A 23,881-nucleotide genomic window follows, 5' to 3' on the forward strand; every position below is an offset into this window, starting at 1 on the left:
AAATGTAGAAATTTATATATTTGGAAGCAGTCGAGAATATCTACTTTCTATATCCAAATATTATGGACAAAGAGTTCTATAACTAACTATACTGTTTAAATTTCTGATTGTAGATGAGTGATTTTTTTAAAGATAAGATACCTACACTGCACTTCGATTAGTCCCTTTAATTATGAATAGTAAAACAAGCGTACCATTTCGAGTCACTGACCTCACTGCCCTTTTTTGACCCGTGACATTTCTAGCCCTACCAACCGCACACTGCTGTTTGACCTTGCTACATAATTATATAGGTATAAATTAGTTTATACAAGTTTGATTTTTGACGCTTATTTACATATTCCGATTAAGAAGCAAGATTATTTTAGGATAGCCTAATACTGGTTTCAGGCCAGTATATTACAGTATATTACTTGGTACAGTCTTATTACTTCCTCCATTCTGGCTCAAAAATGATGTTCTTACAAAATATTCTGTTGATGCAAATAACCGCGGTTTGGTTTCTCCTGACACTTGCCTCCTTCTTATAATGTAGGGTGAAAAAGTAATTATTACAACACAATTACTTACGTAGAATAACTACGTCAGTTTATTTATTTCTCTACTAAAGATTACTATTAAGTATATGTGTTGGGGTAATACAGTTTCACGGGGTAATTCCGTTGTTACAAGATTATTGCTAAACTTGACAAGATTTCCTTATATGGATAACACAGCCTGAAGTGCTATTTTTTATAGTACTTAATACAATTGTGTTAGTTTTAGAAATTATTTTGAAACAAAGGATTTATCCCACGATCCGGTTTTACCCGAACAACCTTAGTATTTTTTTTCATAACTTTCGTTATTATGAATCAATGTATTTATGTAACTTATAATAATGGATTCCTAATAGTAAGCGAATATTACCGAGTCGATGCGATAGATGTATTTATATTGGGACAACTATGACGTAAACGCTTTATTTGGACTTGAAGCGATATTGAGTGATTCATAACAGGTTCTCTACCCAAGTTCCTTGTCCATGTTTATGACATAATGAATTACATAGGTTATTTCTTTATGTGTCATCTAAAATGATCCTTTGTAAGTATATAATTTTGGACTACCTTAAGATTCATGTGGGCATATAAAACCATTGACCGGCTCTCCTGTTACCGAATTAAGAATCGAACCTATAACCTCACTGTTTAAAGCAAAATAAATACTTACCTTACCACTTGACCAGAGTTCACAAAAGTGGAACTGGTCTAGTCTGGTCTGGTGGTGGTTATAATATGTGTAACTAACTTTTCAACAACTACAGATGGTGTTGGTACCTTACATATATCTATACTATTATATAAAGCTGAAGAGTTTGTTTGTTTGTTTGTTTGAACGCGCTAATCTCAGGAACTACGGGTCCAAACTGAAAAATTATTTTTGCGTTGGATAGCCCTTTGTTCGTGGAGTGCTATAGGCTATATATCATCACGCTATACCCAATAGGAGCGGAGCAGTAATGGCTAATCTCAAGAATTACCGGCTCAAACTGAAAAATTATTTTTGTGTTGGATAGCCCTTTGTTCGTGGAGTGCTATAAGCTATATATCATCACGCTATACCCAATAGGAGCAGAGCAGTAATGGTTAATCTCAGGAACTACCGGTTCGAAATGAAAAACTATTTTTGTGTTGGATAGCCCTTTGTTCCTGGAGTGCTATAAGTTATATATCGTCACGCTATGACCAATAGGCCATAGCAGTAATGAAACATGTTGCAAAAAAGGGGAAAATTTATTAGTTTTGAGAACTTCTCTTGCGTGCGCTGCGTAAACGGTTAAAGTTATGCAACAATAATGTATGACGGGATTGTTCCTCTCAAAAAGTTCTACAAAAACATATCATAAAACAAAGTCCCCCGTTCAAAAACTACCCAACGTATTAGGATAAAATTTGGTATGGAGACAGTTTGAGACCCTGGGAAGAACACAGGCTCTCGGGAAAATATATAGCGTGACTTTTATAACGGAAAACTAGCCCGAAAAACTTTATAACGCGGGCGGAGCCGCGGGCAAAAGCTAGTAATATTATAATTCTTTTTGGTTGGTACCATGATACTATAAGTAATTACGGGTGTCTCAGTAAGTGTTGATTTAACAGGTTCTAAATCTATGTAGGAAATATTTGAATAATAAATTTACCTTTTTGGTACAAGTTGAGCAATATTTTATCGACATGTACGATTTATATTTAGCATTTTCACGCGTATTACAATCATGATAGTAACGCGCACGAACTAATTTATACAATAACACTTGTAGGTGGACAAGTGTTTGTCACCTTACAATACCATTGTAATGAAGATTTCACGGTACTAAGAAGTTTCCGAGCTCTTATTTCTATAAGTATATATTCATATTTATATAAGTATATTCATGGAATTATTATACGATTGCTCGCACGGAAAACCATGCAGCAAACTATTTCGACATTAACGCCATCTAGTTAGAAAATTTTGAATTAAAACATAAACAGTATCCCACTAGCATCCTTATTTTAAAAGGATTATGCTTTGCTTGCCTTACAGGTGCCTGTCCCTAAATATTAAAGATCTAATACAGAGCTCACAAACTTTTTTTTCTCATAGATCCCTTTCCAAATTTTGCTGGTTCTGGTGAACCTTTATTTTTAGATTTCACAGAAAAAGTGCATTATAACTACCGCCTAGCCATCGCGGGGGGATAAGTTATCGTCACCGTACCTCTTACGACCTCTATCAATATTATCTGCTTACATTGATAGGTGAATTTAAGTGTATATTTAGTACTTTACTATTAAACCAGATACATTTTCGTGAAACCACTTATGAATTGTGGACCCCCATTTTTTGATCACGCCAACGAAGACCCCCGTTTCCCGTAGGGCCCTGGGGGCCTGGACTTTTATAGCGGGAAAGGTTTTTCATGCAGATGAAGTTGCTTACAACACCGGTAAATAATAAGGATATAACAAAGAAATATAATTTAAGCTAAGCGAAAGACGGGTGTTCTCACAGAACATTATATTCATATCACGTTTTATGTATGGGTTGCATACCTGCACAATATTTGATTTCCGTTATGTCAAAATGTACCAACCCACAAATTATCCAAAAATATGTTTTATATATTTAACTCGCAATTACTGCAATCTTTACTTTCACTAATTCACAATTTTTATAGAGACAAAAACCCAGCTGTAGCAAATAACAATCCACACATGTTGTTTAAAACTAGTCAGTACATTTTGGCATATCTCAGTCCATTAGGTTTATAAGACTTGATCTATTAATAAAAACATTATACTATAAAAATCTTTTGTTTTATTGTTCATATAAATTATATTAACAATTAAAATGTGGGTGAAACGACACTAATGAGGAAATGAGGACCGCTGCTAATGTTCTATGCACCCTGTAAATTCGATTCATATTGAGTATTTACACAAATTAATTGATCACATTATTTGTATATTTTATCAAACTTCAAAACACTTCAAATGTCAAAAAATACACAATTATTAATATTCCATACAAATTCTTTATTCAAACTAAGCTCGTATCATTGAGCTTAATTCAAACCAAGCTCACAATATTGAGCTTAGTGCAAAAACTAAGCTCAAACGCTTTTAGTAGGATGATTCATTATTTCAAGTACATAAAACATTATCAACAGTTAACTAACTAGAACTAAACTAATGACCCTTCTTAGGCTTTGAGAGTTTTTCGTATTTGCTCTTCGACGAGTACCAAAGGCCGAATGGAATCGCGAGAGATGGCAGAGTCATGACTGCGAACGCCGCCCAGTCGAGGATGTGAGAGGAGAATTTGCGGTCGTAATCTTTGAAGGCGACGATAGCGCCCTCTCCAGGAGAACTGCTGATTGCGAATTGGACCTAGAATAAAAAAAAAGTAGAATTATTAGCTATTAACTAATTATGATTGTTTTCTAAAAATAGTTATTTTTATTAATATCTAAATGCAAACAATACCAACAATACTGTGTTTGGATAAAATATTGTAAGCGCTACATTATTAGTGGTATTATAACTATATAAGTCTCAGCATATTTTAGGTATCTAATTTAATAATAGACATGTGAACAGTAAACTTTACAGACCAGTGGCATAATATATAACCAAAAAAATGTATAAGCAAATAAATCAGTAAAATCCGTTTTGTTTTTTAACAACAGCTCGCACATTCGATTCAGAGGCTGTAGAGCGAATAGTAACTACAGAGACAGCGGGTTCCATATCATAAATCCATAAAATCTAATTACTGTGAATATAAAATATATTAAAAATTATGTTAAAACATTGTGTTTGACTTTCACATATATTTATGGATATATTGTTATCTAACAAACAATTTAGACAGAAGTGTAAGAGTGATAAAGCAAACATGTCATCTATAGACCCATAGCCAGTATTATATTTTGAAACAAAACTAGCTTTCGAATTCTATCCTAGTTTTTATATTTTAATTTTTCCCCAACAATTCGAAAACTGCAACCTTCATGGTCACGAGGCAGACTGAGGTGTAAGTCGTCACAAATGTCAATGTTACTCAATCTCCTTACATTTTACATTTTTTTTATGATATTAATATGTTTTGTTTAAATCCCTAATTAATAAAAAAAAACATAATTGTGAAATATAGACAGATATTGTGACATTGCAACATTCAGAGAAAATTAAAATATAAAAGACTTTTAATAGACATAAAGAATGTTTACAGTGTAATCCTATAATAGAAGTTTATTAGCTTGGAAATTGTTTGTCTATTGTTACTAAGTGTTAAATCTTGTAAGTGGATTGTCTATATACAATATTTATTAATATGATGCTCTTAATTTCTAGCATTACAAGATAGTTTTGAAATAAATAATACTTGTGTGTATAGATTTGCCTTCTCGCCATTGTACTTAATGCATTATTTCAGTTTTTTGTTATACCACATAAACCAAAATATAGACCATATTTCCTTAATTTACATTATTATATTTGGCAATAAAAATATTTTTAGAAAATAACACTATCTACTAAAAGAGGTCGGATTTAACTTTGATTTGACTACTTATCTCAGTAAAAAGCTCTTACAAGAATATACATACACAAACAGAAGCAGTAATTGCTTTCTAAAAACTGCCATTATGCCTCTTGTATAGTGCATACAAGTGGAATCCAATTAGATTGGCTGAATTATTTAACCAATGCTGATATTATTTGTCCTACTCACTGTTATAATGACATAATAAAGAACACTATGATTATGCTTTAAAAGAATTACTTAGTGACTACAGATTGCATTAAACTTGTGACATAGCAATGGTAAACATATGTTTAGTATAGAGTATCTCACCTCAGTAGCATCCTCGCTGGGCTTGTACGTGACCTCAGCGGAGGTGAAGTTGAAGTACCCGTAGCGGTTGGAGCGCACCGTCACGACATGCGATACATTCGTCTGTGGCGCGATTCTGTCGATCTCCGCGCTAAGCTGCCCGCCCGCCACCGTGAACACTTCAGGGTGGAACCCGTTGTCGACCAGCTTCACGTCTACAGCAGGCGCCGTGCCGACGTTGTACAGGGTGTATTTCACTAAAATGTCCATATTTTCTACCAAGTATTTGTTCAGCACTTGTTTTGATACTAATAACCTCGCCACCGCCGGCTCGTCGTCAGCCGACACCGCCGCAACGATGAACAGCACCAGGTATAGAATTTTCGCGGTCATTCTGTCTGGAAATTGAAATTTTTGTAATCAGTTTCGGTGGTCTCAATTTGTAAGGTATTTGGAAAAAACTGTGAATGAAGATCAGTACACCGTAAAGCAAAATAGTAAATAAAAGTATTAAAATATAATACAATAAGAAAAGAAGAGATATTTTTACCTTATTTCTCACTTATATCGTTTTTCTAAATAAAATGTCCCGTAAAGTTGTGAATGGCATATGACAGTCGTTCGTACGTGGCTGACGTTTCACTCCACGCGTCCAAAATTATTGCTAGATTTGGCATGATTTCACTTTTTAGCTGCGTTCAATATAAATTAAATGCCTTTCATGATCTTCTAATTCCACTACCGTTTGAAAACTTCTCTATTCTGAATTCGCATGGTAATCTTAAAAATCATTTATAGTATATTTACAGTTTATAGTTATATTAAATATCCCTAAACCATGCATTAAACAAAAGCTTTTGTTTTTGATTGCTAATGTGTAAATAAAATATATCATTATTTCTTAGTATTCATAATAATAATCGCATAATGTATTTTTATATTGAATAATAATCTATTTTAATAATTCATATTAAAATTTTGTGTGAACGCATTATATTTTACATGTAGGCTAGGGCTAGAGACCTGTCAATATGTACGTGTTTTGTTTTCTGGTATAGGCGAAAAATTGGTAGGAAATATGGATTTATGCGAATATTTTTAATTATATTGTGGCTGCGCGTATTAATTTGTACTTGGCAGCTTAGTGTGGCGATAATCGATACCTTTTGATAGGTATAAACTATGTCAGATAAAGAAGATGCTACCAATAAAACTGAACCCGTGCAATTAGACGACGAAGCATTGGAAAAGTATGTATTTGAATATATCATTAATCTATTTCATGCTATTAAAATACAGTTAGAAGGCATACTTTCATTACTTATTAATACGAAGTTTGTGGTTGTGTTCTTACATATATAACTATTGGTTTTACATATTAGCCCGCGTCGATTTATTAACTTCACATAGAAACAGCACTTATTCAGATAATAATTATTAGCGTTAATAGAACTAAACAACCGAACTAGTATTTCATTAACACAGACGAAATAAATATTCTATAGAACTAATAATTTGTTATACTTTGTATAGTCATTGCAATATCCTACAATCATTATGTTGTTAGTGACTTCCGTTTGGTTCGTTATAGGCGAACATTGCAGTATAAATATGTTTATTGCAAAACAGAGCTGTGCAAACTATATAACAAACATAATTATTGCAAATATAGGCATCAATCATTTATAAGGATGTTGTGATAATTGAAGACATGAGTAGACAATCAGCAGATTCACTACAGCGAATTGTTTAGTAGTTAATGCGAATTCAGTAACATATAATATGCCTTATACTTGTTGTTCTTTAGTATCTATTTTCTTTAATTTTTAATAAAAAGAAAAAATAATACTTAGTTATAAGTCAATCTCTAAGGTGTTTCTTATAGCTTTGTTTACTACAGGAGTCCTTAAATCACTGTAGCATTTCACAACACGACATATGGGACACCTGCATTATCTATTTAAAAGAAAGAGATAAAAATTCTGCTATTTCCCATTGTAGACAAATAATAGGTTAAAAGTAACTTATGTGATAATCCAGGATGTGTTCAATGCATTTGCTAAATTTCATCCCAATCTGTACCGCTGTTTCAGCTTTCACTTCTAACAATTTATTTATTTCAATTAGAATGGATAAACTAATTAAGTTAATAATAACAATATATAACTAGAGTAAAATATTAACCAGATCAATAATGTACTTAATAATTACATGAAATATGCGGTAGCATGAGTTAATTTCACAACAGTGCAAACATTCATACTGGATCACATTTGAATCAGCTGAAAACATGTCATGTCAAAATGTGGTCCACTATTAAAATGGGCATTGAGAGTGTTGAGAATTTGTGGAATCGGTGATCTAGAATCTGATACAGTATGGTACTACAGGACGGCAAACAGCATGTGCAAAAAAAAAATTTACCTATATAATCTTATCCCTATAATATCATTAAGATTATTTTGTATTAACTAAATAAAACCTATGTTAATATTACCATTTATTTATATTTATAGTTATAGAATAAAAGGGTTTATATCTGTTTTAATTACATGAAAGAAGTTTTATTATAATATTTTTTACCACCAAACCTAATGAGCAAAATAAAATTATAAATGAAATACTTCTTATCCATACTTCTACTATAATTGAGAAAGTAACTTTGTCTATTATTTCACAGCTGAACCACTAAACCGGTTTTGTATGGTACTGTATGATAGTTGAAATCCCTTCAATGGAAAGAGTTAGGCTTTTTATCAGCAAAAATTATATCGCTGAACCTTTATCTTAGAAATTCATTTGCATGCAGGTAGAACCACAAGCAAAAGTTAGTTTAATTGTATGATTGTACTTTCCAAATTTAATATTGTGGTAGAACAAGGATACCAATTTCATGTAATAATCCATCTTTTTAATTATTATTCTTGACTCATTATGTTGATGGACTTTTTTTAAGCCAATATAATAATGAGATAAAGACTCGCTGAGAAAAATGTCTCACTATTGCTTTTCAATATGAAGTAATTGTTTTGACATAGCATAATACTTAGCACATTGCACAACATCAATATAATTACGAAAGGTGTGGGCATAGGGTCTGTTGACATTGCATTACAAAATAAATTACATACTTATCTTTTTGAAAATAACACTACAATCCATCACTCGAGCCATAAATGTGAAATAAAAAAGTATAAGTTTCAAATAAAATAAATATCTATAAAAAATAATTTAAATTTGATGTGTCCTAATGCCACTACTACTACTCAAAGAGAATCTGTTCAGCGGTAACAACACACTTGCAGTCAGAAAACTGGAATCTTTTTTGAATATTTTATTCTTCACTATTTTTCCATGATTTTTAATAATTATTTATGAGCCAATGTAACATAAGACCTATTTTGTTAATAAATTTGTCATCCTGAGGTAATCTTTTAATTTCAGATTAGCAGTAGAAGAGCTGATGCGTGAAGCGGTCCAAGGAGCCGCGCGTGCAGAAATAGTCGGCCCCTCCGGTTGGATCAAAGTCCCACAACAGAAAACCAACAAGCGTTTCCTAGTTAACACAATACGCAATGCTGTAAGTTCAAACTCATATCACTCGCGGAACAACTACCATCGTTCGCACAAATCACCCAAGCGTGACAGACATCCAGAGCCCTCTATCAGAAAAGACAAGTCAAAAAGAAAACACTAAGATGGCGGATTACGATGTAGATACTATTTTAAAAGGCATATTTGACACCAATGAGCCTGACTGGAAACCGGCAGATAAGATCCCATTAATTGTAAAAGAAATTGAATTTCTGAAGGCTGATCTCAAAACATTTTTAGATAGCAGCGAATATGACATAGATTCTGTTGTGAAGGAGAGTACAGAGATCACAAAATTAAGCAAGGCGTTAGTGGAAGATATGGAAAAATGTAAAACAGAGATAGAAGATCAGACAATGGCAGAAATTCTCAAATCAATTGAAAACCATGATATGATATCCAAAGAATTAGAACGCGTAAATTTTGCTCTAGATATAGTATGTGATGTTCTGCAGTGTGGGAAACTCGTTAAGGAGTTTGAAGAAGGCAGGCAGGCTCAAAGCTACAGCCGAGCTGTTGAGGCTGTGTACGACTTACTCCAATACTTAGACCTGCCAGTGGAGGGATTCAAATGCTTGGACCTTCATGTAAACACGAAGCACACAGCTCAATTAATTTTGGATAGATTACTTCATGATCTATTTGCAGAATGGGGAAGGTTAATTAGCTGGAATGTAAAACCAGGCACTAAGAAAACTATAGTAACTATAACACTCAATTTTGATGAATCCATGATGGCGGTAGATGTGGTAAATGCTTTAGAGAAGAGTAAGCATCTCAGTCAGAAGGTGTCAGAATTTGCTCAGGCTTTACTAAAAGATGTCCTTGTACCAATAATAAATAAAGATTGTACAGTGTTTGCGGAAACTGACGAACTGATGACTGTGACCATCAACCATAAGCCGAATTTCAGGCCTCCCTATGACGAGGTAATTGCCAATTTGAGGTTACTATTCCACTATTTAAGCAACAAATTAAATATTGAGTACTATAGAGACAACACTATCATGAAGATGATAGGCAAAGAAATCCATGTGGAATTTAGTGATATACTTGTGAAGGATTGTCTCATAGACACTATACCAAATAACATAAACGATTTGCAGCATTATGGAAGGATTACTTCTGAGATAGAAAACTTTCAACTTTTCCTTTGTCTCGTCAAATTCTTTCCTCGCGAGGGTTACTCCATACTTCAGTATGTTAAGAACATAGATGTTCTATTTGCAACTAAATCCAGTCAGCATTTCTTAGAGACCGCACGTGCGATCATGCTCAAGGATTTAAGCGTTACAATGTCTATTGGAGTGGAGTCAATACCAGAGGAACCAGTTAAGAAGCAAGATGATGGTCCTGCAAAAGAGGCATTGAAATTGCTAGACAAGACAATACCAAAAAGTTTGTTCTACTTTCCAAGGTGCATGATTTCAAAGTCGGCTCAGGAGTTGCTAGACCTGGTAATGATGATGATGGAGCAAGCTGTCCAGTGCTCGGATGTGGTGTGTAAGAAACTGTATAACACTGCCCGGCTTGTTTTCGAACTCTATGATGCCGTGGTTCCTTATCATCATGAGGATTATTTGCTGACCATTCCGCAATATGTTGGTAAGTAAACTTTTTTTTCATATTGTCTGTTTCATACTACATACCTGTTTTACCTTAAATAATTCCAGGATAAAAAGTGCAGCTGGTTTTCTAAGATGAATAAGTCCATGGTTCAGATTATAATGCAAATTGATAATTACAAATCAGATTTACAACAACTTAGAAATTCCACATTGTTTAATGGTTATTGATATTTGTGAGACAAAATATTGTGTTTTGGTTAAATACATTTATTATTTGCAGCACTATTCCACAACAACTGCATGTACTTAGCGCACAACCTGCAGACCCTAGGCGATAAGTGGTTGATCCTAATGGAAGGACGGGAGATGGACTACCCCATCAGCTTCATCGACCTAGTCCAGAAAATGCGTGATCTAGGTTACAAACACCTCATAATCCACATGCAACATCAGAGGAACCAAATCCTGGACAACATCCGCTCTTCAGGTGAGAAATAATACTAATAACTCTGTATTGTGACTTTACCTTGTCAAATTTTATAATATGTTTATTGGTTACAGATTTGAATTGCATAGTGGTAAAAGACGTGCTTAGCGAAAACGCAGAGGCAGCCGTGCGCCAGTGCCTCAGGCAGCTACAGCTATTAAAGAATGTGTGGATTGGGGTGTTTCCCGTTAATGTATTCACACGGTAAGTTCGTAATTTCGGTTATTCTGCACTTATGGTCCTTCGAGCCGTATAGACTCGCTTTTCTTTCAACAAGTGCCTAACGGAACATGTTTATATTTTTAGTTTAATGGGCACTTTGGTGAATATGTTCGCTGAGGAGTTGATTCATCGCGTTTGCACCGTCGAAGACATATCCATGGAGATGGCCACGCAGCTAACTGAAATGTATACCCTTGTTGTGCAAAAGGCACCCACACTCTTCCAGGTACAAATAATATTTTTTTTAAGTTAAATGACGAAATAATACTGTGGTACAATATCTAAAACATACATCGTTTTTTAAACCATAAACTTATATTCCAGAAACCATCAGACGTCGAAACCCACGTGAAATCCTGGATCAAGCTGCAAGAACTGATCTTTGTTTTGGGAGGCTCTCTCAAGGACATCGAGAACCACTGGAAGGACGGTAAAGGGCCGCTCGCCGTTCACTTCAGAACCGAAGAACTTAGGAACCTGATCAAGGCACTTTTCCAGAACACACAGATCCGGGCTAATTTGTTGTCTAAGATTAAATAATTAATTTGTAGGTCTACCAGTCATTATTCATAAATGTTGTATCAATATGCCAGTACTTTTAGGTGTTTATTTTATACTTATTATAAGGTATCATGCGAGCCGACTTTGTGTGGTCCTCGCCTATCGTAAACGATATTTGGATCTCACTTGTGTTTTATTTCGAATTCCCCCTCATTTGTAGGACATTCAGTTACAGAGGCAGGGATTGTGAGCAGTCTCACATTTGTGGGAACTAAAGTTGCGGCAACTTATAATTAAGTTGTTACAGATTACATAAAAGCCCCGGACTTTTTGTTATTGGCGAAGCCATAATGATGGTTATCTCCATCGCCTATAATTAAAAAATTAAACTAATATTCATGGATACCATGTAGAGGTTACGCAAGTTTGGAAGATTATTTGGGCTTGCGGATATATTATTTAGCTTATTACCGATAGATTATACTGTATACATGTAGGTAGCGTGTCACCGCGGCTCTGCAATTATAATTTAAAGTTTATGCTTTCTGGTTAACCAGCCCTGAATATGAATATTTTACCAAGACGTTATCAATTTCAAAGTAGTAGTAGGTATAAATTATAATTTATAACTCCGTTCAGGTACGTCAGTACCTACCTATATGCAAATACCACGGTATTCCACTATTTGAGAAACTTTGAACTAAGCCATATAGGTTCTTTTTAGACACCAGGTGGCGCCACGACAATTTTGTCGGAATTTGACATTTGATAATTTAATTTGACTTTTGACATTTTTTGTATTCTGTGGCGCAGCGGTAGCAAAAAATTTCAAATTGTTTTGCTTGTGCATAACCTAAAAACTGTGGTGCAAAATATTGTGTATAAATGAAATGGTTTAAAATTTGTAAAGATGAACGCTATAAAATTGTTAGTTCAACGTCGTACAACTAATTTGCTCGCCACTCGTGCTTATGCGACTACAAAGAAGAAAATACCGGATCCAGATGAAGAGGAACAATTACCAAGTATATAAACGTTTTTTTATTACAAATGTTTAGTTTTATAAACAAATGAGATTTTTATTACAAACATTGTTCATTTTACATGAGTCTAAGCCAGAGTAAACTCGTAATGACTACTGCATTAGCGTGATATAGATTTTAACTTGCTGTTAAATTGAACACTATAAAGGCCAGCCAACTATAGCCATGTTCTGTATAATAAAACACTTATGTAGGTATTTTAATCAATTTCAATAATATTTAGGCAGCCACTATACCATGCAATGCAATAATTTTGTAGAATGATTCAACTTTAGCATTTAAATAAAACATTTTGTCATCTGAATATATAATATATTTATATATATATTTTTTAATTATGTGATCTTATTTATTTATTTATTTCAATTAGAACGGATAAACCAATTACACTAGTTATATCAATTTAAATAAATAAACATGATTTTAACTCAATAATTATGAAAAAAAATTATCTAGTTTTCCAGTATCCAGTAAGCAAGAGTTCAGACAGAAGAGTCTATGTATGGGGTTTTGCGGAGACTGGTGCTCTGGGGATTCACCTTCCTCGGGGCAAGAAGGGAAGGAAACAGTACAAACGGGATTTCTCTCTGGTCTGGCATCCAATGAGGTCATCTTTTGCAGAGAGGTTTGATGTAAGTATGAACTGAGTTTCTACAGTTTAGTACAGTCCAAAATATTTTATTATGAATTTTTTGAGGTCTGCTTTAATTCTTAGGTTGGGAAATTTATTTACATAACAATATCAGTTCCGTATTATTTACTGGTTCATTGTTGGGCAGAGTCCTCTTCTATTTCTGAGAGGGATTAAGACTTAGTCCACCACACTTTCCTATGTGTTATTTTTTATTGTGTAGCAAACGGACTTTTAAAATGTTTTGGAGAGAGTACAAAATATACAGTGAATTTTGCGTGCACGCATTGCAGCTAACAAGTATAGCCTGACATATTATGTAAACAAGAAAATAGATCAATTAAAATAATGTTTTGGAGTAAGGTTATTAATTCGATAACCATGTTTTAACTCAATTCCACAACATCATCCAAAACTTTTTAGCAAATACAGTCATTAAAATATTTGCATTGATGGAATTGATTTGTTCCTCCATTTCACATTTTCCATCTACACCAACATTTCTGGATCCATCGACTCCTATAACAATGATAACTTCGATTCCTAGGTGACCCACATAGCATGCGGATATGGATTCACTGTGGCGTCTATAAAGACCGACGAGCAGCACAAAGTGTTTGGTACAGGCATCAACACAGACTCGCAGATTGGTTACCATGCGCCGCGCAGGGGACATCCACTGGAATTACTGCTCAGTCCAGCTCCGATTTACATATCGTATAAGAGTATAGAAACCAAGGTAATGCATCATTACAAGATATGCTATAAATTATTGAGAAGATACATAATACTGCTTCGGTGACGTGGTTGTGCTGCGTACATTGTATGGCAGCGTTTTGAGGTCCTGGGTTCGAATCCCGGATTGAGCAGTGATATTTGGGTTTTTCTGCTCAGTAACAGCCTGGAGTCTGGAATTTGTGCCCGATATGGCCATAGGCTCGCCGCCATCACATCATGAGACGGAACACACGGAAAAGTGGGTGCCTTGGTTGCGCTTCTGCATATCACTCTGGGGATCAATGCGTGATGTGTGTTTGCTTTTTTGTTTACATAATACACACTGTTTGAAATTTACTTAGGTAATAGGCGTCGCAGCAGGCCGCGCGCATACTGTGATATTGACAGATAACGAGGGCGCATACACGCTAGGCAACAATGCATACGGACAGTGTGGTAGGAAAATAAACGAGCGGGAGGAATACAAAGGCAGCATGGTGTCGCACAACATCAGGACTCTCGGCAAGGAGAATATTACCGACGTGTGCTGCGGGCAAGATCATACGTAAGTTTTAGGAGTTTTTTATGCTAAGTTGTGTGGTGTCCAGTTTAATATCTTGAATACCAGCTTTAACTTTGAGTTTCGTCCAAGTAAAATCATGTAAACTTCAAAATATTTTCTTGATTGTTCTCTCAAAAATGTATTACTTGCTTGAAAAATTCTTTAGAATTGTTTAACCAATTGCAGAGGTTAGCCCAAAAATACAATGCGTCCATTCACTTACCAAATTTAAAGGCGATGCTTCTAAGTGTATAAAATTGCCTTATGTTAACATTGCATTCTAATTATTTAAAAATTTCCGGTCTTACCCAGTCATCCAAACCGATTAAAATGTTTTCAGTTTATTCATAACAGAGTCGGGTAAGGTGTACGCGTGCGGATGGGGTGCGGACGGCCAGACGGGACTCGGCGTTTACACCAACCAGGCGGTGCCGGCCCCGGTCAAGGGCGACGTTACAAGCGAGAGGATCGTGAAGGTTGCCTCCACTGGCGACTGTGTGCTGGCTTTGAATGGTTAGTTTCACCAAGTGTTAGGTAGTAATAGCAAGGGGCCTGATAACTGTAGTATTTTATATGGTAAACCAACTGGAGTCTTAACAGGCCGCACTAAGCTCAGGTACTAGATTACACTTGGGATTATTGAATAAGATTCCTGGAGACACACCTTGATAGGAAAAGAGTTGGAAGTGGGAGAAAATTATTTTAGTTGGCGTATTATTTTTCTGTCGGTGTTGATTTAATGAGAAAGCTGTTCCTTTTTTTAACACGCTTTTATTAGCTTGGGTTGTATTTTACTTAGATAATTTAAGCAATGTTTGTATACTCAACAGATAAAGGCGAGCTATTCGGCTGGGGTAACTCTGAGTATGGGCAGGTCCCGATGGCATCCAAACAACAGCAAGTCAACACATCGTACTCTCTACTCGAGCTCACTAAGGGTTTGGGGAGGATCGTCGACATCGCAGCGGGAGGTTCTTTCTGTATGATTGTTAATGGTGGGTAGTTCTTTATATTTTTTAAGGCTTTATTTATGGGTAAAATTATCAAGAGTTATTATTTGTTTCGAGTTTTGTAGAAAGTCAATTCGAGATGCTTATTAAATATGTGCATGACTGCTGGTATTACAAAGGATTTTTTATTTAATGACTAAGGCCTAAAGGATAATATTCTAGTTATAATTTGAAAATGTTTGTATACCGTGACATTTTTCAGATCAAGGTGACGTGTTCGTTTGGGGCTTCGGTCTACTAGGGCTCGGTCCGAACGTCCAACATGCGGCGAAACCAAAGCTAATACCTCCAACGCTCTTTGGACGCAATGAGTTCAACCCAGAAAGTATGATCGTCAAAGTGGCCTGTGGAATCGCGCATCTAGCAGCCGTCACAAACAGTGGAGATTTGTACATGTGGGGGAGGAACAGGCAGGGCTGTTTGGGCCTTGGACATATGAAAGACCAGCAGTTTCCGCTGAAAGTGTCCATCGGAGCCCATGTTTTGGATGTAGCGTGTAGTGTTGATCACTCTGTGGCTTTTTGCAAGCCGTTTATGTAAATTAAGTGTTAAGACTGTTAATTTATGAATAAATAGTTGAATTTATGTGTTTTTTTATTGCAGTTTAATGGTGAGACGAGCTTGTTGCTCGACTCATGGTGATGAATACAACCAATAAACAGTAGTATTGATATAAATTTTGAGTTACAAAATAGGTACTGCTTGTCATTCCATTGCACTTGTTACTCTAAGACATAAGATATTAAGTTTCATAATACCCAGTAACTATACTAGCTATAATGTTATTCAAACCTGAAGACAACAATACATGCACAGTGCTGTTTGGCGGTATAAATTAGGAAATGAAAAAGAAAATGTATAAATTGCATTTATGTATTTAGTATCCTTATAATAGTAAATTATTCATTTACAGTAGTAAAGGCTGATAGTCACTTTTAGTACAAGGCAAGTCTTTGTGACTCCAAGTATTAAATAATTTTGTACAAAACAAAATTATTTAAATTTCGTATTAATAATCAAAATCTTATTGCGGTCTTTTGAGTGACAATCAGGGGCTTAATGCTATATGGATTGTAATACTGACTTATATCAGAAATATTAAGTTTTACATAAGACTTGCAGCTAGTATACTAGAATTGAATATAGTCATATCTGCAGTTGGAACAAGAATGGCATATGTGCAAACTTGATTTTAACAAGACTGGGAACTCTATCAGAGTATGAAGACCACATCCTTGAATAAAGTATTTGGCCATTCTTGCAAGCACAAGTTCAATTAAATACTGTAAATTGACTTTTACTGATTATTTCCATATAATAAAGTGTGTACATTGATATATAATTATTTTATTAAGCATTTTTATCATAATACAAAAACTTATGCAAAGATGATAAATCTATAATCCAGTCTGTGTAGCAATATCTGTCATCTTTTTGTATTGTTCTGGCTTCAACACAACATTCACTCTGCACTATAGTTCAACCTTAAAATTATAATTCGCTGAATTCAAGCACTGTTATTTATCTATTAAATATGTGTCCCAATACTGTTCAAAAAGGCAAATAATTTTCTATAATAATAGTATTCTTTTGTAGCAAAAATTGCAGAATCAACAAAAGCCTCTTAGAACAATTTGGGAGGCACTAACAGTTCGCATGAACACATTTTTAAAAGTCTGTTAATATATTGAATGAGAACAGCTTCACAGCCATCCCATTCAATACCACATGGACTATTGCTTGCACTCATCGTGAAATGGCTCAAGAGTGCGGAAGTCACGCCACGCGGGAGGCAGGAGGGATGTGTGGTGCAGGTGACAGCTGCAACGCTTGCATGGTTCACTGAACAGGTTTACGTAACTGTGAAGCCAAGTCATGAAGGACCTCACCGCTAGCTCTGGCAAAGTTGGAGAGTAGAAGTGCAACATTGCCGCATGCGCATTCTCTGTCACCTTTCGGAAAACATGATGCCGAGACTCAGTCCATAAGTCAAGGGTTTCTCCATAACCTTTCACCATTACCCATTCCATTAGAAGGCCTTTAAATGCGACTACAGCCTTTAGAACATGGCTTAAATTGATTTGTACTACAGCATTACTTGCAAATGGTCGTGATATTGTGATTTTCATGTCATTATAGGACCTGTCAATGTTATTTATGACATTATCGACCTGCAGTGGTGCCACGTTATGGTTACTCTGCAACTTGCCTCGTCTTTTTGTACTGCCCGAATTTATATAGGAGCGTTTCAAAGAATTTTGACTTAACAGAGTATGGGCAAAAGAGCTGTATTCGTGTATTTTATCCGTCCATTTGTAGCTATTGACAAGCTGCGTGTACAACGCCTGTCTATCTTGAGTGGTCTCTTGGCTGAGGTATGTCGTATTCCCCAAGTTAAAAGGCGCTGTAGGTATGGGCAGTCCGTTCACAGTTTGTTCCAAATCTCTAAGGTTTATGTTCACATTGTTCAGTAATTCTTGGAGTTCTAGAAGAAACTTGTCTTTCCCGTCTTCGCCGTGGTCTGCTCGCAGCCCGTTGGACAAAGTTTCGAACACATGACTGACGCTGGAACGCAAAGTTCTCAGGGAGTTTAAAGCAGAATTTAATTGCTCTACGTTAATTGTCTGGTTCATCTTGAGAAGATATACATGTAAATATTATGCCAACAGTATCTGATAAAAGAGGGAAATAAATTGACCAAAAAATGCTAGTGTTTTCCAACAATCCCGCAGTTGATAACAATTACAAACTGTCATTTACCAAATGTCAAATGCCAGTTGTCACTCGCATGAAATCAAACTTTTCTTGTTTTTCAGCATAAGAACAACATATGTATTTGGTTGACTGCATTCGGTTAAATTCTTCATAAAAACTTATTTTATAGTGCGAAAATGTATACTTAATCAAAGATATATAATAGGTATCATAAATGCATCCTATACAAAAGATTTCACAACAGGGCTCTGGCAGGGAGAAACATATTATTTCTCGGTAACAGGTAGAATTTACTTGCACTCAATAGATGTCACTACAATGATAACTAATAAGATGGCTCTGATAATAACATCTTCCATCCGTACATCTGTTTAGTTGTATTCGAATTTCGCATGTGAGTATATCATGGAAATTTGTCTAGTCAATTTATTACTGTAGGAACGTATGTATATTATGGATTCCTATGACTGTTATTTTTGACAAAGATAAAAAAAAAACAAATTAGCCCTATATCGTTTTAGATTGGAATTAAATAAAGTGAGGTATTTATCACCACATATAACATAGGTACCTACCAAAATAAAAAATACGAGATTATATCAATGCATTCGCTTAATTTTACGCAAATATTAGTATAAAAATTAGAAGATCATGAACAGCGGAATCCAACTGAAGTTCTTTTTAAAGTTTGTAATACATTGGGAACTTTAGTAAAAATAAATTGTCTTAGATAATCTCGATTCATTGTCCATCGGTGTTCATCCTGGCAAGTCTGCATCATTTTAGTAACCATCAAAATACATACTAAAATAAAGAACTAAGTATATTGCACCTATCTAGCGCAACTTGCTGCATCAGGATTAAAAAGGTCAGTAGCATCTTCCGTAGCTTTGATAATACATAATGGCTTCTACGGCAGTGTAATGAAACTGCATTTTCCGTAATACATGTTGTATTTTTAATAGGAAAGTAGCGCGTTCGTTATTTTCACCCGTTCCATCTCCATTACGGACTGACATTTCCGTTAGTGTACAGATTTTCTGCGCTCCTTTCATTACTGCAACTATTAATCATTGCGCCGTTTTTACGTGACGCAATAAATAAAGGTTAAAGTGATCGGTGTGGAGTTTTTCTAGGTTATAGTCCGGGGCCTTATTCCATCTGCGGGGTCTTTGTGCAATTACGGGCGTTCTAATTGATGAACAGCTTTAATAGGTAAATAGGGGATTTTTACACTCTTACCTAAACAGCTATCAAAGCTGTGTTTCTATTAAAACGGCCGTAATTGCAAAATGTCGCCCTCTTAGGCGAAATAGGGCCCCCTGACTATAAGCAGAGGCGGTCTTAGAGGGAGGCTAACGGGGCAACCGCCCAGGGCTTCGCGCGGTGACTTGAGGATGTTTTTTGACGATCTTAGTGATTGTTAAAACCGGGGTATCTCTTTGCTCCGCGCGGGGCTTCGCGTTATTCTTTTTTGATATCACCTTGCGCCGTTTAGAGCCATTACTGACTATGAGTATATTCTGCAATTTTATAGCAGTTAATATATTCGTGTTATTTTTAAATAATTGAACAACGCAATAGAAATTTTCCTTGTCGATGTAAGTGTCACATAAACAATATAACCCCTGAATTATAAAATACAAATAAGCGCGTGGCTGAGAGGTAGCGGGCTCTTCTGGCGGTACCTCGTCTTCATCTGTAAACGATCCTGCGATCCATTTCTTGGTTGGACTCAAGGCTTTGCGCATCAAAGTACGGCCATTTATGCTGTCATCTATCCCGGGGAACACAATTGTTCCTAACAAAACGGCGGCAGGCTTATATCCAGATGGGTTCATATAAAGGTACTACGCGAGATATTATTAAAAGTGAGAGTATTACCTTGGTCTTATGAGTTTTGTAGAACCATCCCTTACCATGAGAATTAATAGAAATCAACACTATTAATAATATTTGATAAAATAATAAATTATCGTATATAAACGGAGTTAGTTTTCATTAGGAAAAATACATGAGTTGAAACGTGAAAGAAGACAGAATGTACAGTTTTTTGTTTTTAGAACAAACTATGCAGTCACAATAAATTACACAACAAGGAGGTTGCGTTCATATTTCTTCATCCTCTCCTGAACGCAAGCCCAGTCCTTTCAGAAAGTTGTGCAGCTTCGACTTGAGGCAGTCTGCTAACATTAAGTTGGTGCTGATGTACTTGACAACTATGTCACCAGTTGCCACTTTGTCCCGGACATAATGATGACGAACATCAACGTGTTTGTTCCTAGCATAATAAGCAGTGGTACCTGTAATTTTAATTGCACTCTGATTATCGCATTTAACAAAGTTGTAGCTGTAGCCACAGTTGAATGCCACCACTTCATAAAGTTGCTTCAGCTATAATGCCTCTTGAACAGCTGCGGATAGTATGCCATGTACTTTACTTCTTTCAGGAACGTAATCCTCATCATCAGCGATATCTTCCTTCATAGTACTTTCAAATAAACTCTTACTATCATTTATATTCTCATTACTTTCTTCTCATGTGCAACTCATTGGTATTAACCTAAACTTTATCTCTATACTTTCTTCCAAAAAATTTCGTATTTCTGCTAATAAGGATCATATAGCCTGTAACCTTTGGATTCTGAACTATACCCAACAAATATAAATTCTCTAGCTTTATTATCCCATTTCAAATGCTTTTCTTTGGGTATATGTGCCATAGTACGACATCCAAATATTCTCATGTGTTGAATGTTTCGCTTCTTACCTGTCCACAATTCTCGTGGAGATTTGTAATCAATAGATATTGTAGGGGAACGGTTGATCACATCAAGTAAACGAGAATCCCTAATGCCTTCATTCTTAAAAGGCTGTCTGGTTTGTTTACCCTGTAGATATGTATTACATATAAAACTCTCATTTTGTTTATATCCAGTCATGACTAATTTTGAATCATGATATATCTTACAACAATCTTTATCAAATTTTACTTCACAGTTGTTGCGAGTTATCTGATGTATTGATAATAAATTGGCGGCCAAACCAGGAACATACAATACATTTTTTACCTGTACAGTGCCAATTAATTGCTTGCTTACTCCATCATAGCTTTTCAAATTGGCCTTACCGCAACCATTCACTGTTAAGGTTCCTTTATTAGCTACTGTGATGGTAGTAACCGGAGCAGGTCCATAATCATAAATCCAGTCTCTGTTGTTTGTCATGTGCATTGCAGCTCCAGAGTCCAGGTACCAGCATCCTTTGTTCATATCTGGGGATGCAGCAAAAGCAGCTACAAAACTGGAAGAATTTTCATTCACATTAAAGTTAACCTTCTTAGTTTTGTTGTCTTTATTTTGCTTTGAGTACTGACTTGAGTGGCAGGTTTTAGAAATGTGTCCATATCTATTACATTTAAAACAACGGGGACCTTTTCCTAGTGGCTTAACATACTTCATATTTCCTTTGTGAGGACTTGAATAAAATGCAGCAGAGTTATTCATATTTTTAACATCCTGCAAAATTTTTGTCTTAACAAGATCAGTACTTATAACAACGCCTGAGCTTTCCATAGCCATTATCATAGGCCTATAGGATTCCGGTAATCCTGCGAGAAGAAGTGTACCCAGCCACTCATCATCGACCATGAAACCTATATTACGGAGCTTGTGTGCACAAGTAATTACCTTATTGACGTAGGTTTCAACATTTCCACAACCTTCTAGATCTGTGTTAATTAATTCCCTTAACAAACCTACCTTCCTTGTCAGACCCGAATCATCAAAAGCCTTACGTAAATTAGACCATACTTCTTTAGCAGTTTTACTTTCTTGTATGTGGATGTAATTTACGGAATCCACCAGTAGCACGATCTTCGACCTGGCTTTAGTGTCCTCACTTTTGGTAAATTTTTCCTCGCCATCTTCCACGCATTTCCACAACTCCTCGTGTTCCAGGTACGTTCGTACAGCAAAGCTCCATGTGGCGTAATTATCCTGGCCTTGTAATTTTTCAATTTGTACCATGTGCCCATTTGACGTCATTTTATATGATTTTCAAATGCACCTATACACGAACGAACAACTAATACTTTTTCTTACAGTAACTGAACTAACTAGGCGTCTGGGCCCATAACCTGATAAAATAATAAATTATCGTATATAAACGGAGTTAGTTTTTATTAGGAAAAATACATGAGTTGAAACGTGAAAGAAGACAGAATGTACAGTTTTTTGTTTTTAGAACAAACTATGCAGTCACAATAAATTACACAACAAGGAGGTTGCGTTCATATTTCTTCAATATTTTTATTGTTACATTATTAGTTATTTTTTGGTCAAAAAGTACTTGCATAATTTAGAACACGTAAGAATTACAAGAAAATAAAACACATACACCTCACGCATTTCTCTCCGAAGGGGTATACAGAGGTGCAACCAGGGCACCCACTTTTTGCCAAGTGTGTTCTATCCCATGTTGTGATAGGGGGCGAGTCTATCACCATATCGAGCACAAATTACCGACTCCGGGCTGATACTGAGCAGAAAAACCCAATTATCACTTTGCCCGACCTAGGATTCGAACCCAGGACCTCAGAGCGCTGCCGTACCGCGCATGCAGTACAACTACGCCACCGAGGCCATCGACTTAAGAATGAATACTGGAAAATTAATATCGCATTAAGAAGTTTCAAAAATAGATAAAAGGAACACACGTTCCTCACACGCCGCACCCCAATCTACTTTTGAGTCGCATATCTTTTTGTCATTCATTCACTCGTTCAACATGTCCACGCAAACGAAACAGCTTTGTGCACGTCGACGCTCCTTTCAAACCATTCTCGAGCTGCGTGTGGGCTTGTTTCAGTTTAAATTGCGTTTTAATGGCTGCACTTATTTCGCTTCTTACGAATATGTAGAACTGACTTTAATTCATTATATTTTTAGTACAAGGTTTTTTTTATAGTTATTGGATCCCGCAGTCAACACTGGGGGAAATCTGCGAATGTGATACTGGAATCCCTCGGCTTAGCGACTGCAGGGCCTTGAAGTAAATTTGGCACGGTATGTCTGGAGAAGGAAGTGTGGGGGAAAGGAACCTTCTTAGAATGGCCGGAAGGGAGAAGGCCAGGAATTGTTCGCGAACCCTCATAAGCCTCAATTTGTAGTTACAACCATGAGGTATACACACTGGACTGTGTGACTAGGGCCGCGGCAAATGTCCCTCCGTGCATGGACGTGCATCGGTGTGAAGGGCTTTACAATGTTGGAAATGGGATCTTGTAATAACTATGTTTGTTTTAATTGTAATATCACCTAGAAATCCTTCCGGATTTAAGGTTCTTAGCCCGGCTATGTAGTGAGAGGCTGCGAGTTCTTTGTCGCAATACAAAATTTAATTATTACTCAAATATTGAAGTGTTAGTGATCGAGTCTAGATAACGCCATATTTCATAACAATCGATCCT

The 23,881-nt window shown here is 35.8% G+C and overlaps 5 protein-coding genes across 5 annotated transcripts; 3 read left to right on the top strand and 2 right to left on the bottom strand.

The window, feature by feature from the left end:
- Positions 1-3,322: 3,322 nt before the first annotated feature.
- LOC115448212 (translocon-associated protein subunit beta) lies at positions 3,323-6,063 on the bottom strand. The gene is made up of 3 exons (XM_030175569.2): positions 5,912-6,063; positions 5,383-5,759; positions 3,323-3,914 (listed from the first exon to the last, which is right to left on the bottom strand). The coding sequence occupies exons 2-3, from the start codon at positions 5,752-5,754 to the stop codon at positions 3,714-3,716; spliced, it is 573 nt and encodes a 190-aa protein (XP_030031429.1). The 5' UTR covers positions 5,755-5,759; positions 5,912-6,063; the 3' UTR covers positions 3,323-3,713.
- Positions 6,064-6,352: 289 nt separating this feature from the next.
- On the top strand, positions 6,353-9,340 carry LOC119190528 (protein POLR1D-like). Its single transcript, XM_037442601.1, has 2 exons — positions 6,353-6,611; positions 8,806-9,340. Exons 1-2 carry the CDS (start codon positions 6,544-6,546, stop codon positions 9,056-9,058), a joined length of 321 nt encoding a protein of 106 aa, XP_037298498.1. The 5' UTR covers positions 6,353-6,543; the 3' UTR covers positions 9,059-9,340.
- Positions 9,060-11,918, top strand: LOC115448185 (centromere/kinetochore protein zw10 homolog). Its single transcript, XM_030175534.2, has 5 exons — positions 9,060-10,560; positions 10,804-11,010; positions 11,085-11,214; positions 11,317-11,458; positions 11,557-11,918. Exons 1-5 carry the CDS (start codon positions 9,060-9,062, stop codon positions 11,770-11,772), a joined length of 2,196 nt encoding a protein of 731 aa, XP_030031394.1. The 3' UTR covers positions 11,773-11,918.
- A 600-nt stretch (positions 11,919-12,518) lies between these two features.
- LOC115448194 (RCC1-like G exchanging factor-like protein) lies at positions 12,519-16,281 on the top strand. Its single transcript, XM_030175545.2, has 7 exons — positions 12,519-12,758; positions 13,233-13,408; positions 13,955-14,146; positions 14,487-14,689; positions 15,027-15,199; positions 15,517-15,681; positions 15,899-16,281. Exons 1-7 carry the CDS (start codon positions 12,644-12,646, stop codon positions 16,234-16,236), a joined length of 1,362 nt encoding a protein of 453 aa, XP_030031405.1. The 5' UTR covers positions 12,519-12,643; the 3' UTR covers positions 16,237-16,281.
- A 272-nt stretch (positions 16,282-16,553) lies between these two features.
- On the bottom strand, positions 16,554-18,455 carry LOC115448201 (mediator of RNA polymerase II transcription subunit 27). Its single transcript, XM_030175558.1, has one exon. The coding sequence runs from the start codon at positions 18,327-18,329 to the stop codon at positions 17,430-17,432; it is 900 nt and encodes a 299-aa protein (XP_030031418.1). The 5' UTR covers positions 18,330-18,455; the 3' UTR covers positions 16,554-17,429.
- Positions 18,456-23,881: the final 5,426 nt, after the last annotated feature.

Source organism: Manduca sexta, chromosome 25 (genome assembly GCF_014839805.1).
Source record: "Manduca sexta isolate Smith_Timp_Sample1 chromosome 25, JHU_Msex_v1.0, whole genome shotgun sequence".
Classification (NCBI taxonomy): domain Eukaryota; kingdom Metazoa; phylum Arthropoda; class Insecta; order Lepidoptera; family Sphingidae; genus Manduca; species Manduca sexta.

Excerpts from the sequence above, each read along its gene's own strand:
- LOC115448194 (XM_030175545.2), top strand. The coding sequence starts at position 12,644 with ATGAACGCTATAAAATTGTTAGTTCAACGTCGTACAACTAATTTGCTC. Across the intron at positions 13,409-13,954 it reads CTTTTGCAGAGAGGTTTGAT|GTGACCCACATAGCATGCGG; the intron begins GTAAGTATGAAC and ends TTCGATTCCTAG. Across the intron at positions 15,682-15,898 it reads TTTCTGTATGATTGTTAATG|ATCAAGGTGACGTGTTCGTT; the intron begins GTGGGTAGTTCT and ends GACATTTTTCAG.
- LOC119190528 (XM_037442601.1), top strand. The coding sequence starts at position 6,544 with ATGTCAGATAAAGAAGATGCTACCAATAAAACTGAACCCGTGCAATTA. Across the intron at positions 6,612-8,805 it reads GACGACGAAGCATTGGAAAA|ATTAGCAGTAGAAGAGCTGA; the intron begins GTATGTATTTGA and ends TTTTAATTTCAG.
- LOC115448185 (XM_030175534.2), top strand. The coding sequence starts at position 9,060 with ATGGCGGATTACGATGTAGATACTATTTTAAAAGGCATATTTGACACC. Across the intron at positions 11,011-11,084 it reads GGACAACATCCGCTCTTCAG|ATTTGAATTGCATAGTGGTA; the intron begins GTGAGAAATAAT and ends TATTGGTTACAG. Across the intron at positions 11,459-11,556 it reads AGGCACCCACACTCTTCCAG|AAACCATCAGACGTCGAAAC; the intron begins GTACAAATAATA and ends CTTATATTCCAG.
- LOC115448201 (XM_030175558.1), bottom strand. The coding sequence starts at position 18,329 with ATGAACCAGACAATTAACGTAGAGCAATTAAATTCTGCTTTAAACTCC.
- LOC115448212 (XM_030175569.2), bottom strand. The coding sequence starts at position 5,754 with ATGACCGCGAAAATTCTATACCTGGTGCTGTTCATCGTTGCGGCGGTG. Across the intron at positions 3,915-5,382 it reads CCAGCGAGGATGCTACTGAG|GTCCAATTCGCAATCAGCAG; the intron begins GTGAGATACTCT and ends TTTTTATTCTAG.